Source organism: the organism of the source record quoted next, unplaced genomic scaffold (assembly GCF_019419815.1).
Source record: "Pyrus x bretschneideri cultivar Hongxiangsu unplaced genomic scaffold, Pyrus_bretschneideri_v1 Contig104, whole genome shotgun sequence".
NCBI classification, from domain to species: Eukaryota; Viridiplantae; Streptophyta; class Magnoliopsida; order Rosales; family Rosaceae; genus Pyrus; species Pyrus x bretschneideri.
In genome coordinates, this window is record NW_025999396.1 from 1,099,772 (window position 1) to 1,117,192 (window position 17,421).

Genomic DNA, 17,421 nt, shown 5'->3' on the forward strand with positions numbered 1-17,421 from the left:
CTTTCTTTTCTTGTTTTTGTTCCAAATGAAGCACAAGACATGGAGAGAGGGAAGATCAAGTCTCAATTGATCTACACATTTAAGCTAAAAAGTCTCAACTACTTCCGAATTATTCAAACGCTAAACGGTGCCAACAATTTCCATATAAGATAGAAGTCGCATCACCGCCGTTTAAGAGAATCTTCCTTGCAATCGATTGTATTGTATGACCACGTGATGAAAGAGAGAGACACAAGGTGACATACCAATTGAACCTTTCCAGGCGATTATCTTTCTAATTTAACAACCTAGAAAAATGGAAAACCTCAGTTAGGTACTAAAGATTGCAGCAGATCCGAGTTCCAACGGTAAGCCAGTTTTACATCAAGTATTCTTTTTTGTTCAAATATCTACAAAGCAGAAAACCAGTTGAGCAAATGTAGTTTCAGTAGAAGGAAACTGAAAAAACGACGAAACAAAGAAGCAAAATTTGCATAACAAAACAGAGGAAAACCTGTAATGCTGACACTGAACCAAAATCCAGACTGGTTTTACAATTTCTTATCTCTGATCTAACATATTGGATCGATAAAATTCCCCGTCTAGTATTAGAGGTGGTATACTCCATGCTCCGAGTGGATGTGCAGACGCACTCCCTCCTGAGAAATTCAAATTTCACAACGATCAATGAAACCTGACAGAAAACAAATAAGGATGCAGTTTCACATGTGGTAAAATTAGACAGCAGAAAAGCTACCCTCTTTAGTTGCTTCTACACATCTTCTCTGGTAATTCAAGGACAGCTGTGGATCGAGCCTTTTCAGTAAATTGTTGTACTTATCTTCAGCCTCAGCTATATATTTTGCCTGAAGCAGTAAATAATGGTAGGTGTTTGTGAGAGGAAAAAAATAAAGACTGCTGTCAAATTTATTTCGAATTTGACAAAACTCCGATTTAAGTAGAAGCTTAACATCATGACAGGAAGATATTAAAGCTAAACGATATAGCAACAACATTGTGCCAAGAACCAACCATATAAAACCTTTCTATCATTCTCTCAGTCTACTGGAATTAAAGCTTATACATCTAAGGCTGCTGCTGTATGTGTAAGAATACCAAAGATCGATTAAAAAACAAGAAGGCTTACTAATAAATGTTAGCCTTGATAAAAGTCATTGGATTTGTAGTTCTCCATTGATATCTCTAAGGATCTGACCCATATCAACTTGACTTGGTTCTGATTTCTCTGGATTTTTTTAACAATACCGAGTCAGGGTCTTTCCTAACTGTACAGAATAGGGTAAGACCCTTCATTTGTTTTTTGTGCTCCTTTGGACCTCTTCTTAGATAGATAATTGCAAGGTTACCTAGGTTCCTCTTCTTGTACTCAAAGGGAATCGGCCAAAACGAAGGTCGATAGGTGTCCATGTATAGCTCAGTGCCTAAGAAAAGTTGCAATCATTGACCGAGTTGATTGAACTGAATCCTTTTTTAATTGTATACTTTTACTGAGATCAGAGCTACAGATGCATTATGAGAAACCAAGAGCCTCAGCTCAGGTGGTCTGAAGCTGTGGTATTGCTCGGTACGGTTGTTCAATCTCCAATCCACAACACCCCCCCCCCCCCGCACACACACAAACCAAGAAGAGAAAAAGAAAGAAATCGTTTCATTTACTAAATAAAGAAAACAGTGCGAAAGTGAAACGCTTGGCAAACTCACCAGCACAGTTGGTGCAGAAGCTCCATACATTTTGACAAACATGCGCAAAATATTGAAACTATTTTCTATTACATCCTCCTGCATGAGGAACCAATAAGGACAAATAAAAATGGGAGGGGATAACTGTAACCGGAAAAATAAATGGGGCAGGATACTTAAACGGTTATAAACTCTGCAAATTAAAGAGCTCACCTCATAGTCAAACCTGCAAAATCATCCTGTCAACTCAATGGCAAATGATACTGATGATGTGCTTGCAACAAAAAATTTATCAGTAATAATGACATTAGTTGTCCGCTAATAACAGATAAAGGTAGATGTCAAGTAGCAGAGCACTAAGTATTCCTCGAGAGACAGGACATAGAAACACACGTTGGAATATGTTCATGCATAAGTTTCAAGAAGCTTCACAGGTATTTAGCAAATGCAACGTAACAAAGATACAGTCTAGGACAAGAAAATATTCCACCTACATGGAGTTACAAATGGAAAGGAACTCAAACATTAATCACGCTATAAGGGGAAATAATGACCACTTAGACCTATAAGATGTATTAGGACAGTTGACTGAAAAATAAAACAAAAGCATGAAGGGTACTCACAGATCATCAGCTACCTCAACTAGGAATTCTGAGATTGATAAAAATTCCATATGCAGCTCATCAACCTTAATTACAGATTCAAAGGAGAACACAGTTAACCAAACGAAATATGCGTGTTAAACATAGGTGAGGCCAAAAGAATAAGCTACACCAAAGAGACAAAAAAACAGCAATTAAAGGTTTGGGACCACTTTGGCACGAGAAGTGATGTGTTTGTGTGTGTGTGGCGGTGGCCGTGGTGGGGGTATTTTTACTACCTTGTATTTGATTTTATTATTGATAGATTTGATAAATCTTTGAGAAGCTAAACTGTTGAAAATGAAACACTGAAAATTTATTCCTTCTTTTCCATTTTGTTCTTTTTACAAACAGAGGCTTAAGAACATCTAATTGAATTGACAAAACATTGTAAAGATAACATGAATTCGTCTGTTTATCAAAAGACAAACCAAGTCCTATGATCTTACGCCTCAATACAGGGAAAAACATCCATGCCACAATTTTGTTCAATTTAAGAATGACATACAGTGAAAATATTTATTTATGAACAATTTAAATGTCATCAACGAAATTGACATGGACACACAGATACATAAATATGCATACGCTACATGTAAACACAGATATACAAAGAAAAGCAATCTAAAATCAGCATAAGGTTATTCACTATGAAAATGGATACAAAGCTACTATACCTCTTCACCCCTCAACCGGTACAGTAAAAGATTCAGCACACGGTAATCAAAGGATTTCAGATGAATTGCCTTTACGACATCTTCAACAACTATCTGCATTCCAATTTTTATCATCAGCTTAAAAATGAAACCTTGAACATGCCTATGCTTCACTGCTATATAATTCCTATAAATTGAATGAACCTACAATGAGTTTCTACAAGTACAAAATTTATAACCAGTAAACCCTCAATACCTCAAATTAAAAGTGAAAATTAAACAAGAGAAGTACAATCTGTAGTTATATCAACTTAGTGACTTTTGCAGTGGCAACAAGATGCAGGAGGTTGGTACTTGAAACAATTGGGTCTTTGTACAGGACAATCCAAGGTTTGGATGTGTCAAGTCAGCTACTTATTAAGCCAATAAACTAAAATAATATAAGTTATATTTAACTTCACAAAACTACTGAATCAGACACTGTTGAGATAGGTGGCTGAGAATGGAAAAGTTTTGCCCTATTAATTTAGAGTTAGAAAAACATAGATATTTTTAAAATTACGTGGTGCTGCATTGCCTTGCTTGTCAATGCAAATTAAACGAGACTATATTCTCTCAAAGCAGGTATGTTCATAGGCACAATGGGGTGACTCGAATGTACCCCGAGCAATCAAATCTTTTCTCATCTCCCTTGGTTCTCTCTTTCAGTTTCTTCTTATTGCTATATGCTACTTTTGAAACCAAGGAGACCTGTTATACATCATTTTAGAGTAAAAGTCCTATTCTATGTTACTTTGAAATGAGTTACCAGCTAAAATTATCGACCCTAGATTAGTGGTTCAACAACCTTTTGCACCGTCATAACATTACATAACCTACACGTAACGAATGCAACAGAACAACAGTTTGTTTTTTTTACGAGAAATTTCTGCACCACATTCTGATAAGCATTTCTAAAAACATATTGAAAAAAAAAATTAAAAAATTAATAACATGGGATAATATCCGTACCTCCATTTTATTCATCAGTGCATAACAAAGCTTTCTTTCCAGCGCCCAATACTCTTCTCCAGATTTAAACTCATCTTGCATCCTGATTCCATTAAACAGAAGTGCAATAAACAAGATAAGTTCAGAGTTCTTTAATCTTCCCCCAAGAAAAGAATAAAATCAGAAAGCACAATGCAGTACCTCTTTGTCAAAAGGCCATGACATTCAAGTACACATGACAGTGGTCTGAATGGCGCACCTTTAAATGAACTTGCACACCGAGCAATTAGCCACTGACCTTCCTGCATCCCAAAAGACATTTGGTCAAGTAAAAGTTACTTAGTTAAAATAATTTTGTGACTACTTCTCCCAAGTTCTTAGCAGTTAGCACTACCACCTCAGTTCCTCTTTCTGAAATGGTCATTTCACTGCTTGCTGCATGAAGTGTCTTCTCATTCAAAGCATCAAGCTGTAATAATGAAACCATGATGGTAAGAGAAAGCAACAAAAGGGAAGGAATATAGAAACTCAACAACCAGAGATCAAGTGGTGACAACTCTATTCATCATACCGTTGCACTATGAATAATTCAAGGTTGGAATTTCTTAAAAAATAAAAAATAAAAACAATCACTATTTTCAAAGTAGTCCTTTTTTCAAAACGTTACGAACAAGAAGAACGTCCGACAAGTTCAATAACATTACCATTCTGGAAGCTGCTTTGATTCATCACTTCCCCTTTTGGGAAAAAACAAGAACAGAACAAAGAGAACCTTTTGCTTGTAAAGAAAAAGGGAAAAAAATAACACGGAATTTCATTGCACAACTGTGATTACTACCTGATAAATGTAACTTTCTGTGAATGAAAGCATAGGTAGATATTGGAATATTGACTGTGGTTTGTTTATATCCATTCCATGGAACATAAAATAAGATCTGCACTGAAAAAAAATGAGTTTAAGATTACAACACCACCTGACCGAATTATTTTATAGTTGACAATTGACACACATTGATGGTGAATTTTTGCCAGAAGGCATACAATTGTATGTAGGGGGAACGATAACTGGTAGCATACAACTATACTGCTGCAAAATCTGACTACTGTATCAGCTTTTCAGAGACATAAATAGTAAGATATACATAATGTTCAATTATGGGTTAAGTGATATATCAGAAACTTATGAAGGGAGCACATGAAATTATTGCATACCTTGAAAATTGTATCAATTGACTATTTACCACAGAACGTCGTACTAAAACTCCTACTTTAAGAAACATTTAATTTTCTTATAACAAAAAAGGTGGTAAATGAGGTTGTTGATCTAAGTTTCTAGATGACTTTACCTTCAAAAACTGAGATAAAATATAAGATATGCATATAATACTATCAGATATACATATAATCTGCATTCTCCATGGGCAACCAAATTGCCCAGTAAAAATTTGATTCGGAAAGTAAAAGTTGAAGATTGGTAAACTTTACATGTTAGCTTTACTACTAAGAAATCTGCAATTAGTCATTCCTTCATCCTACAACTCAGTGCTCACTAATTAATATTCATTGCATGAAATATTGCCTAATCCAACACATACAAATATAAATACATATAATATATATACATACATATATATAGATATAGATATATATGATGTAGGATCTATCTTCAACAACAAAGCCTGCTTACAAAATCTTCAAGGGTAGAATTTGCTCGTTGCATTGCATCCAGTCCAACCATAGCCATCTCTTCAAAATCAGTGTGCAATGAACTAGACTCCAGCTTATGGGCACAGTCAAGCTGCAAAGCATTTTCACAATTTTCTCCATGGCCTGCAAAAATACAAAAGCATAGATCATACTATATTGTTGTTTTTTTTATTTTTTTTTATTTTATTTTTTTGCCAAAGCTATTGTAATACGTGAAGGAACTTGTATATACTTATATAAAGGACTTCTATACCTAAAGTAAAAGAGGCGATGTCCCAAACAAAATTAGGCAAATCAGCTCATAGAGAATGAGCATCAAGAAGAAGACCGAAAGGTCATAAGACAACGTAACTTAGGTGGAACCAAAATCAAAAATACAAAGATCACATATTCACACTTACGATTGCACTCACAATGCTAATACTCAAAACCCCATAAAAATGCAACACTGGGAGAATGGTAATTCTCTCCACGCGTTCCTTTCCCAATTACACCTTTCAGAAGCATAAATGTACAAAAAGTGTAAACCCTATCTTGGCAAAACCAAACCAGCACGAAATAATGTTGAGCACGCGCACCTAATGAACCCATTAACCTGCTCCAATAATCAGATTATCTTTCAAAATATCGGATCCTATTAACGCAACGGAAATCAATTAAGTGTCGAATTCACAATGTACGGGGGTGTTTACCTTTGCCGGTAATGCATTTGGATGCTTCCTTGAGAAATGCAGCAGAAATCTGTGAAACAAGTAAAATAAGCACACCCTATTTCTGATGATATCCAAAAGTTAAACAAAATCAGATAATCATAATACAGTGCTTACCTTTGGCGTATATTCTGAAACCAAACTGCACTTTTTCCCCAAATCAAGCTCTCCACATGGTTGTACCTTTTGCCATACCATTTCCAAAAATAAAATTAATCACAAAATTAATAAAATTTAGTTCCTACGTAAAATTAAGCAAAACAATTATATTAAAAACTAAAGGTGAATAATTGAATTTAAAACTTGAAAATTAAAAATGTTGGAAGGAACAAAAGTTGGAAGAATACCAGGAAGAGGATGAGCTTGGCGAGAAAGGAACTCGAGTCGTCATGCGACGACGTCGTTACAAGGCCTCGAGATTGTAAAAACGTCAGCATTCTCTGGACATCTTCCAGTTTCCTCAATTCGTCCATCTCTTTCGCACTTAAATTCTCTCTGGAAGTAGCGGACTAGTATTCTCTGTACTTGCAGGGCTTCGTGAACTGCCACCCGCGCTAGAAGAAGGCTGCTCATACGGCGTCGTAAAGAACTTGCAATGAACAATACAAATAAGAAGAACTTAAAAATTAGGGGTGGGCCCCCTCTCTTTAATAAAATAATACATTTTAAAAAACCACTTTAGTTGATTGACCAAAAGAAATGAATCGTTTATTTATTTACCATAATTTAATGCTAAATGCCCTTAGTTTTATTGAATTGATTTTTTTTTTGTTTGCAAAGATGATCTTTACATAATGATTTATAAAATGATTGGTTACTGGTTTCACTTATAAGCACAAAGTTCTATGACTCATCCACAGAATTTTGAGTATAAATTCATATTGATCCTTGTGTAGTCTAGTATTATCCATAAAGAAAAAAAAAATAAGGAATGTATGATAACTTTGTTGTGATAAAAGCTATTTTTGTATTGTAGTGCTAATAACTATTCTCGCGTATTACTCTTTTTATGTATATAAATTTCTTGAAGTGGAGAGTGTTGGTGTAGCTTGGGCTGATACTAGCAAAAGGGACGTGGTGGGAAAATTTGGGCCATGATATGTCAAGATAAAACTAGGTAAATTGGGCATTGGTCCACTTGAGTATTGCACTAGTGGTTGAGTTCAGGACCAGCACTCATTTCTCTCATCTCTGCGTCTAACCAAAAAGAGAATTAAAATTAAAAACGAAATGATCATCAAACGCCTCAAAGTTTGACCCAGGTAAGCCTCACACTAACCGATATAGGGGCCAAACATTCTGAGATAATCAGGTTTTGAAGATTTGGTTAGAAGCCGACAACACTACACGAGACCAAGATGAACCTGCAAACCAGAAATATATGAACTGTGACAAGAAATAGGATGACTGCACAGCTGACAATTACAGAACACGAGCGAGGGGAAATTACATTCCTACCTTATTCCTACAATTGTACGCTCAAATGGTTGCACTTCTGTTTTACAGTTATACTTTCTTTGTTGATTATCCTTTACCACCCAGCACTGCATACATCCAGCAAGCCTAAGAAACTTTTCTCCTGGCTGAAAACCCGATAGCCCCCGTGACAAAGCTGCATCGACAATTGTTTGAGAGGAATACAGACCCACGTATTTGGCTTGTGATTAACAATGTTGGAATACTGATTACATGAGAATTTGTGGCTTCAAAATCCTTGGGAAGTCTGCATTGCTTCCATCCGAAGACTATTTGGTGGGCTTCCTTCTGTTTTGAATCCTCCTCGCTTGAATTAGGTACTAACCGTACTATGGTGGTACTTTGTTCATGGTTGCGTACCTGTCTACTTTCCCGAACCTTCCCAGAAGTCACAATTGCAAGAATTAGCTCAAGTTGTTTTTGCTGCTGCTCCTGCATATGACAATTGGTGAAACGTTCGGCCTCAATGGGAAAATAAAACGGAGCACCTAACAACGTATCTTCACAGACCAAGAACTATTAAATCGGACCTCACAATAAATAAATATTTTTTTGCTAACCAAGGGAATTCATGACAGATTTGAAAAGAAAATAAGTGTCCAATCACAAACAGATGGAAACACTCAGAAAGTCCATTAACCTTGGCATTTTAGCTGTAGAAGGGATAATAACCAAACTAATCAACGATTTTTTCTACCAGCTGAATCACTAATGGAAGTTAATATATTATTCCCAAAATCATTGAAAACAGTCAATTCTCAAGTTTACATACTGAAGAAACCTGAAAACTCTACATTCTGTTTATCCACCACCCGGGAATGGAGAACACTCACCTGCATAGCCAGCAAAAACTTTTGAATTTCTCCAAGCTCCTTTTCCAAAATGTCTTCTTGTGCTGCTAATGCTCGAGTGGCCTAAGAATTCTTTTGAGCCAAAGCTGCAGTCTTCAGAAACAACAAACTAGTTAGATGATGTACAAGATAAGCATCTTGCAATATTATCTGATATCATTACCCACACTATCTTGCATCTGCCAGTAGGTGTCCAAAGTTCCTTAAACATGTTCTAATCAGCTGCAAAATGGTCTACAGTTCGACAAAATTATTTCAGGAGCTACAATAGATTCAACAGAACCAAATTCCAAGTTCTTCACTGGGTTCTGACTTTGAGTCTTTGAGTGTCTTTGTTTGCATGGATATGAACTTCGACATTCCACAATGATTAATGGTCATGCAGGGAAAGGAGAACAATTCGTCCCTTTTTTTTTTGGGAGTTTTAACGAAACACTCTCAATACTGTTCACTTTTAACGAAAAACCATATTTTTACCTTTTCCTGGTACTATTCACTACACTTTTATTTGTCATTTTTCATTAAAACTAAAGTTTTTTTGAACTTTTCGTCAGTTTTCGCTTTTTTTTTTTTTTTTTTTTTTTGGATGTGGGGAGAGAGTAGCTAAAAAGCCTGAAAATATGATTTGGTCACCAGGCAAACATACTGATGACGATGAAATGGGTTGCCTCTTTTACTTGTACAGATCACCACAGAACTAGGGAATTCTGAATAGCTGTTATTATTTTACAGATCTCTTTTATTATTCTTCATGAAAAGAATCCTAGCATATTCAGCAGTTGGGCCAAGCATATACCCATACACGACAATCTTCCTTTGTTTATAACCGTTACTCATACTTGATTGGGAACATGCTAAGTATCCACTAGAATACAGTTACCATACAGATATTACATCCAATGTTATCTGCCCTAAAAATTTCAAGGGACCAAAATTGAGTAAATAACATATACCAGATGCCATATGTTCAAAGAGATATTAGCTTCTTTTTTCCCTTTTTTCTTTGGGGGGCAGTTAGGAGAGTCTTGAACTCAGGAGCACTTTTGTGCAGAGACTCTAAGAGATATACAAGTACTGCAAAACTATAACCTGCCCAGAAAATAAACATGTACCTGAAATCGTAGGCACATGCCAATATTATCATTCACACAAACTTATTGCAATGTGCCAAAACTAGCCTGATGCAAGTTAGAATGATGGACTTCACCCTTATTTTGCGCTTAATGATGACAGAAACAAACAAAGGCGTTAAACAAACAGGGAATGACGGGTTTCCACAAGTAACTTCAAATTTTGACTTAAATGATAACCAATTAATCAATGAAAGTGGTGGCGATTATAGACAGAATAAAACCAACAAGGGTGTGGTGATGTAATACACAAAATTTAGACACCCTTCGAACAAGGAGTTTAATCCTACTGAGCTATAACGAACATATTCTAACCATGTTACCTTCCAATAATAAAAATAACCAATCTCAATCTTTTTAAGATACTTCACATTTATGGGCATTGTATTGAACATTTGGGTGGAGAAAACTCAATCAATTGGACACAGACAGATGAAAGATCCAAAAGTGAGCATATACTATAATTTCCACAATTTGACAAATAACAAAATGAGTTATTCAGAAACCAACAGCACAAAGCTCCCAATCAAATAGTCACTAACTTAACCATATACTGTGTATCACATATTCTTGTATTCCCTCAGAGGTTAGTCTATGTAGGGAACTTGAAAAGTAACAGATAACTCAATCGATACAACTATTAAATGTGCAATCAAGGTATATTCCATCGCATTGGAGCTATGACATTTTGGGTTCGTATCAAGTACTAGTCAAGAGTAACTCAAAAGGTTTAGTTTAGTATGTAAGATAACCAAAAATTAAACCAATACACACACTAATCATGTCATATTGGAGTTACTACGTGTTAGTTATGAACAGAAACTCAAACAAAACTATAACCTCATATCATTTTTGCCTTTGTACTAAACTATAATCAACCTTAACCCACTAAACTATAATCAAACACTCTTATCAAATTTATACATTTCCCGTGAGAAAGGCAAATTTCTAAAGCAAGCAATTTACATTCCAACTAGAAAGGCAAATTCTCGTAAAAAAATTCAAGTATTTTCTTTTTTATATCAAACAGTAGTTCTCCGAAAAGGTCGTGTACATTAAAATAAACAGAAAACTGTATGCCAAACTCATGAATCATCCAAAATTTGAAATTACCTCGGCAATGGGCTCCTTCAAAGCCTTACGGTAAGGTCATCTCCAACCGAAGGGTCCAGATGGCCGAAAATAACCCGAAAACCGTCTCCAACAGAGGGCTAAGCTAGAGGGCTCTGGAATCTGAGAGGGTCCCACGGAATCGGAGAGGGCTAGAGGGTTGGAGGGCTGGCTAGAAAATTCAATTTTCCTATCGGTTATAACCGACATGAATGCTTAAGAAAAAAATTCAAATGCAACGGCTAGCTGACGTCAGCTAGCCGTTGCATTTGAATTTTTTTTTATATAGTTTTATTATTATTTTTTATTTACAAAATTTTTTCTATAACTTCTATTTTTAATATTTTTTTTAAATTCTATTTTTTTCTATAACTTTTATTTTACAAAATTTGTTTCATATTTTTTTTAAATTATATTTTTTTCTTATAACTTCCTAAGCCATTATACAACATTAAATTAAATTAAGTAACATGAAACAACATTAAACAATATGAAATAACATTAAATAACATTAACCAACATACAAATTATACAACATAAAAAAAAAACATTTAACAACATGAAACTTAAACAACATTTTAAAAAACATTTAACAACATAAAACTTAAACGCCTACTCCGTGTTTCTTTTGGCCCAAAGATGTGCAACAAGATCATGTTGTAGGTACTTGTTTGTGGCACGAGAACGTATCATTCTATAGCGCCTCATGTAATCATTTATAGAGATACTACCAGTTCTTGGATTAAAAGGCAAATTAGGCCTATCATATATTTTTGCACGAGACCTTCTTGACCTATTTGGATCTTCTTGGTCATCATCGGACTCTCCATCAATATACCCATCTTGCTTATCCTCCACTATCATATTGTGTAATTTGATGCAAGACATCATGATGGAGTCCAAATTTTCTCGATTCCACCCTCTTGCCGGTTCGCTAATAATCTTCCACCGTGCTTGTAGAATACCAAGAACTGTAATGTTATTTTGGGATCCAGGGACTCCAAAGAAAGCATGCCAAATTCATGTGTCATATGAGGCAACCGCCTCTAACACAACAATTGGCTTTCTCGACCTTTCGCTAAAGCCTCCTTGCCATCCGATGTGACAGTTCTTCCAATCCCAATGCATGCAATCTAATGACTCTATCATGCCCAAAAACCCACGGTCTTCAGCTTTGCGAAGGAGTCGATTCAGATCTTCTTGATTTGGCTCGCGGAGGTACTCGTCTTTGTGAACTTGAACAATTGTGTCATGGAATTGTTGAAGAATATCAAGGCATGTAGACTCAAACATACCATGGGTTTCATCCATCGAATCAGCTGGGGAGCCATAGGCCATCATTCGAAGTGCAACAGTAACCTTCTGATGAGGTGAGAAACCAGGGCGGCCTGCTCTGTCTCGCTTATGTCGAAAGTATGGATTGACTTGCTGGACATCACGAAGTAAACACTCGAAGACATGACGCCTCATCCGGAAGCAACGTCTGAAATCCTCTTCTGTGTACACCGAGTTGGGGTTGAAGTAGTTGTTCATCAAATTGGCATGCGACATCACTCTGTTTCGTGGTTTGTAAGAACGACCAGCAATAGAGCCACCTCATTGAGGCTATTCCTCAATTGGCTGACACACCATGGCTGCTGCTATGTTTTGTTTGTTGCACCTTACTTGAACTTCTTCATCAGACTCCTCATCTTCTCATCTCATTTGCGCCCATTTTGTTTCCAATTTGGAATTGGATGAGGACCCCCAGTTGGAATCTGAAGAGGATCCAAAGTTGGAATTCATTGCAAACTTGAATTGAAAAAGATTGAATTGAAAGAGATTGAATTGAAATAGATTGAATTCAAAGTTGTGTGAATTATAGCCCAATATCCACCCTATTTATAGCAAAAGAAAATTTCAAATCCAACGGATAGCTGACATCACTTAGTCGTTGGATTTGAATTTAAGTTGTAGTTTTTAAATAATAAATTATGTTTGGCCCTATGGCCCTAAGTTGGAGACGGTTTTTTGTGGCAGCGTTAAAACGAGCCCTCTAGCCCTCTGTTGGAGACGGAGGCAAATATGGCCATGTACTGTTCATTAAAATATTAATATCTTGAAGAATCTTTGAGGGCCAGAGGGTTAAAACGAGCCATCTGGTCAGCCCTCGGTTAGAGATGGCTTAACCCAAAACCTTATCCCCAATTTCTCAAGTTGCCTTGACAAGACCCAAATGATTGTGGCCAAGCTCCTCAAATCCTCCTCCAATTTCTCAATTCTCTCAAACAAATTCACCTCTATCCCGCCCTTCACCGACTCCCTGCATATCCGCCTCCATTGCAGCCACCGAATCCACGCCCCAATCCCAACAGCCATTACCAATGCCAGGGCCCCAAACACTAAACCCCAGTTCCCCATTGCCACAAAAGATGTCTTCTTTAAGCTCATAGCCGTGCAATTCACAACGAAACCCATCGAAACAACCGCCGATGACGCAATGCACAAAAACTCTGCAATCGATAAGAAATAGTCCAAATTGAAAGCACCACTGACGGAGTCGTTTGGTTGCAGAGCGGCTTCGAAATTGTAAACTCGGAGATGAAATTGATGGCAACTAAAAGTTTGGGGATTCACGGGATTGTGGTTTGAGCTTGGGAAACGCCGGCGAGTGGTGATTGGGAGAGAGAGAATGGCGAGGGTTTTGGGAAAAGAAGCGTTGGTGATGTAAAGGGCAAATCGAGCTCGAGAAGGTGGATTTACAAAGAGCTAGTGGCAAGTGAATGACATTGTTTTGGGGAGGTAGGTTGCTCTATGATTATGCGATTAGGTTCAGTTAGGGTTTTGGATTTTGGTCCATTTGATGTTGCAGAGAGAAAGAGGAGAAAGAGAAAAGGACAAAGCATTGGCGATACGTTCGATAACAGCAAGGAGGTAAGAATTTTGCCGACAATGAAGGTGCCAAACAAATGACCCAACAATGTGGAACCGATGCGAACCAACAATGTGGAAGATTATTTCATGGTGAAGTCCTACCCCTAAATGATGTCAATGAAAGTGTGAATTTTACAGACAATGAAAGTGTCGAACAAATGACCCCAACTTCTTCTTTTGCAAGGCTACCGGGTAGAGATAAGGAAAAGGAAGCGAAGAGAAAAAGGAAGTCCCAAGATCCAATATGTGCATAATTTGCTAGCGAAATGGTAAGATTAAACGAAAACCATATCTTTCGGCAAGAAGAATCGGCCCAAATGCGTTTGGCCATGAAGGAAGAAGGGGATATGGAGCAAGAAAGGTTCGAAGTTAATTTGATGATGGAAGACCTCAACAAATACACTCCATAGAGGAAGAAATACTTACATGGTAAGCAAAATGACATTTTACGAATGAGTATATTTCAAGATGATGATTCATCTCAAGACTATCACCCAAGTCCATCACCAAGTCAAGATGGTGGATATCATTATTAAGTTTACGTAGTTTATGAGTTTTCGATGGTATTAAGTTTATGTGGTTTATTAATTGTCATTTGTATTAAGTTTATGTGGTTTATTGAATGCCGTTTGTATTAAGTTTATGTGGTTTATCATGATTTTCATGTATTGATTTAGTGATTTTTGAAAATTTATCGGAATTTAAATATTTTTAGGTTAAAATGTTCATATAATTAATTTAGGATAGTCTAAATAATTTTTTTTAAGTTAATTTAAAAAAAATAGCCTTAATTCATTATTTGATAATCTCGGGCTAAAATTTTAGGCCATAAGGGTTAGAGTAGAAAAACTGTTTCTAAGCTAAAACCTAAATTTTTTGGACTAAATATTTTTAGGTTTTAGGTCACCATTGGAGATAGTCTTACAAAGGCCCCAGAGCTATTCACCATTTAATTCATCCAGTGACAGTAACTGCACTTAATGAACAGTAATTGTCTTTTGCATCTCTATCCCTACACTGAATAGCCCTAGCAATAGGCAATAAAATATTAGTATTTTTTTTATTTATAAAATAATACAAAATAATTTTATTTGTAATTTCGGATAAGATTTTTATTCGTTCTTGTTGTGACACGTGTCATTATCCGAAAAGACAATTATTGGTGATGGATTTCGATAAGATTTTTATCCAATGCCATCGTGCCACATGTCGTTACCTTTTTAGAATCGTTGAGAATAGATTTCTGATAAGATTTTTAACCAATCACGTTGCGTCACGTGTCACAATCTGTTTAAAATCTTTGAGAATAGATTTCGATCAGATTTTAACTAATGACGACATGCCACGGGGCATTATTTACAACCTAATCCTTTCTGAATCCTCCATATAATCCACCATCCATTCTAAAAAATCTCACACCAATTTTCTAAAGATCTCTATCATTATTCATAATTTCTGCTTCCTTCTTCACCCAAATCAAAATATGTATCATTATTCATAGTTTCTACTTTCTTCTTACAATGTCTTCTTCTTTAAGGATGATGTGGGAAATCGATCACCAAGAGGAAGAATTGTTTAACCAATCAGAAGGAATGTTCAATCTCCAGGTGGCTCAAAATGAGATGGAAGAGGATGAGGAGCGTAGAAGGAGAGATGACGAAGCAAGAATGGCAAGAGCCTCACATTCCCGTCAAGTCATCCAAGTTATGGCTCAGATCTACAGGCCCAGCCGTTCAGTAAACCTTGATAGAAGCAGGCAACGACGAGGTACGGATCTCTTGGACGATTATTTTGTCCGTAACAGTGCATTCCTTGATACGTACTTTAGACGTTGTTTTAGAATGGAATGACATTTGTTCAACAAAATCATGATTGCTGTTTGCAACCATGATTCTTGCTTTGTGCAAAACAATGATGCTTTTGGTGTTATGGGTCTCCTTCCTGAGTAAAAAATTATAGTTGCCTTGTGGATGATTGCATATGGAGCATTTGCAGACCAAGTGGATAAGATAGCGAGGATGGGGAAATCAACCATTCTTGAGTCCTTGATAAGGTTTTGCAGAGCAATCGAATTTATCTACACTATAGAGTACCTCCGGAGACGTACTGAGATGGACTTGCAAAGGCTTCTGAAGAAGGCCGAGATGCGAGGTTTTCCTAGAATGATTGGAAGCATCGACTATATGCACTGGACTTGAAAAAACTGTTCAAGTGCATGGCAAGGCACTTATGGGGACAGAAAATGAGCAAAAAGTATCATTTGGAGGTGGTGACATCTTTTGATACATAGATTTGGCACGCCATTTTTGGAGTTCGAGAGCTCAAAATGGCCTCAATGTTCTTACCCAATCCCCAATGTTCAATGATGTTCTGCAAGGAAAAGCACCAAGAGTCATATACTAAGTCAACAGACATAAGTACTACGGGCCATACTACCTAGTAGATGGCATTTACCCAAGGTGGTCATCGTTTGTCAAAACAGTGTCACGACCTCGAAGTGCAAAGGAAAAACACTTTGCAAGCTGTCAAGAGGGGTGCAAGAAGGATGTGGAGCATTGTTTTGGTATCCTCTAAGCTCACTGGGCGATTGTCAAGGGTACTGTCAGAATGTTTGATTTAGAGTCACTTCGATCCATCATGATGATGTGCATCATTCTTCACAACATGATTGTGGAAGATGAGTACGATTATGATGTCGTTGATGAATATGAGCCAAACGCGATGAACAATTTCAAAACACAAATATATTGTGCTCATGAAACCACCGAAGAACCCGTGCAACACGAGCCATTAGAAAAGGATGGACGTTATGAAGGAAAATTTGTGAAAAACATGTTCATTTAAGCAACATCAATAGCATGCAATTAACAATTAAAGGCGGAATCATGCTTGTATGCACTTAAAACAAAACATTTACCCATGAAATTCAAAGCCTAGTAGATAGGTGAACCAAGACTCAACTCAAAACAAAGTGAGTTGAGAAATCAATACCTTTGTAGATTCCTCTTTGCATAAGCAAAGGCTAATCACCCAAAGAGAGGGCCTTCATTCCTTGCATCTTGGATCCATGGATTTGGATGGATGAAAAGGTTTCTCCAAGTTCCCAAAATTGAGAACCTCCAAGTCTCCACACCAAGGTATATTGTAGAAGAAATGAGTGACCTAGAGGAAGTAAGATTGCTAGCTATTCCCCTCTAGATTGGCCGGCCTCTTTGAGAGCAAAGGGAGGTTTGTGTTCTCATCTTTACTCCCTAGAAAACCCTAAGGATGAAATGGCTATAAAGATGTCTTTATACCACCTCACAATGGAGTGGCAAACTTGCAATTGAGCCAAGTTCACTACCCTCCTCTAAATGGCCGGCCTATGGGGATTAATTGGGCTATTTGGGCCTTTGTGAATCATTATTCATTAAGTTGTCATACAACTTAAGTCAATGGACTTGACGTTCGAAGCCCATTGGGCCTTAAGGTCCAAAACTATCCCGAGGTCTTCAACGAACTTATTCGTTTGATTAATAATCATATTAATTAATCCTTGCCATAAATAATTAAACCAT

General features: G+C 36.8%; 2 protein-coding genes across 7 annotated transcripts; both read right to left on the reverse strand.

Moving 5' to 3' along the window:
* Positions 1-78: 78 nt before the first annotated feature.
* Positions 79-6,982, reverse strand: LOC103960051. Of its 6 annotated transcripts, none has more exons than XM_048571297.1 (15): positions 6,732-6,981; positions 6,502-6,567; positions 6,367-6,415; positions 5,655-5,797; positions 4,806-4,907; positions 4,362-4,436; positions 4,169-4,269; positions 3,989-4,070; positions 2,999-3,091; positions 2,304-2,368; positions 1,894-1,906; positions 1,702-1,779; positions 737-845; positions 494-638; positions 79-287 (listed from the first exon to the last, which is right to left on the reverse strand). In XM_048571297.1, the coding sequence occupies exons 1-14, from the start codon at positions 6,855-6,857 to the stop codon at positions 541-543; spliced, it is 1,200 nt and encodes a 399-aa protein (XP_048427254.1). In that variant the 5' UTR covers positions 6,858-6,981; the 3' UTR covers positions 79-287; positions 494-540. The 6 variants fall into 6 exon arrangements, with proteins under 6 accessions (XP_048427254.1, XP_009370711.2, XP_048427257.1 ...); XM_009372436.3 differs by lacking the exon at positions 79-287 and adding an exon at positions 294-389; XM_048571300.1 differs by lacking the exon at positions 79-287 and having other exon boundaries at positions 294-638; positions 4,365-4,436.
* A 933-nt stretch (positions 6,983-7,915) lies between these two features.
* On the reverse strand, positions 7,916-13,509 carry LOC103960069 (the record flags this gene model as incomplete). Its single annotated transcript, XM_048570994.1, is given in 5 exon segments — positions 7,916-7,996; positions 8,221-8,292; positions 8,694-8,804; positions 10,955-10,994; positions 13,116-13,509. Coding segments are annotated over 5 exon segments (698 nt in total), but the record flags the coding sequence as incomplete, so codon positions are not given.
* Between the last annotated feature and the right edge of the window lie 3,912 nt (positions 13,510-17,421).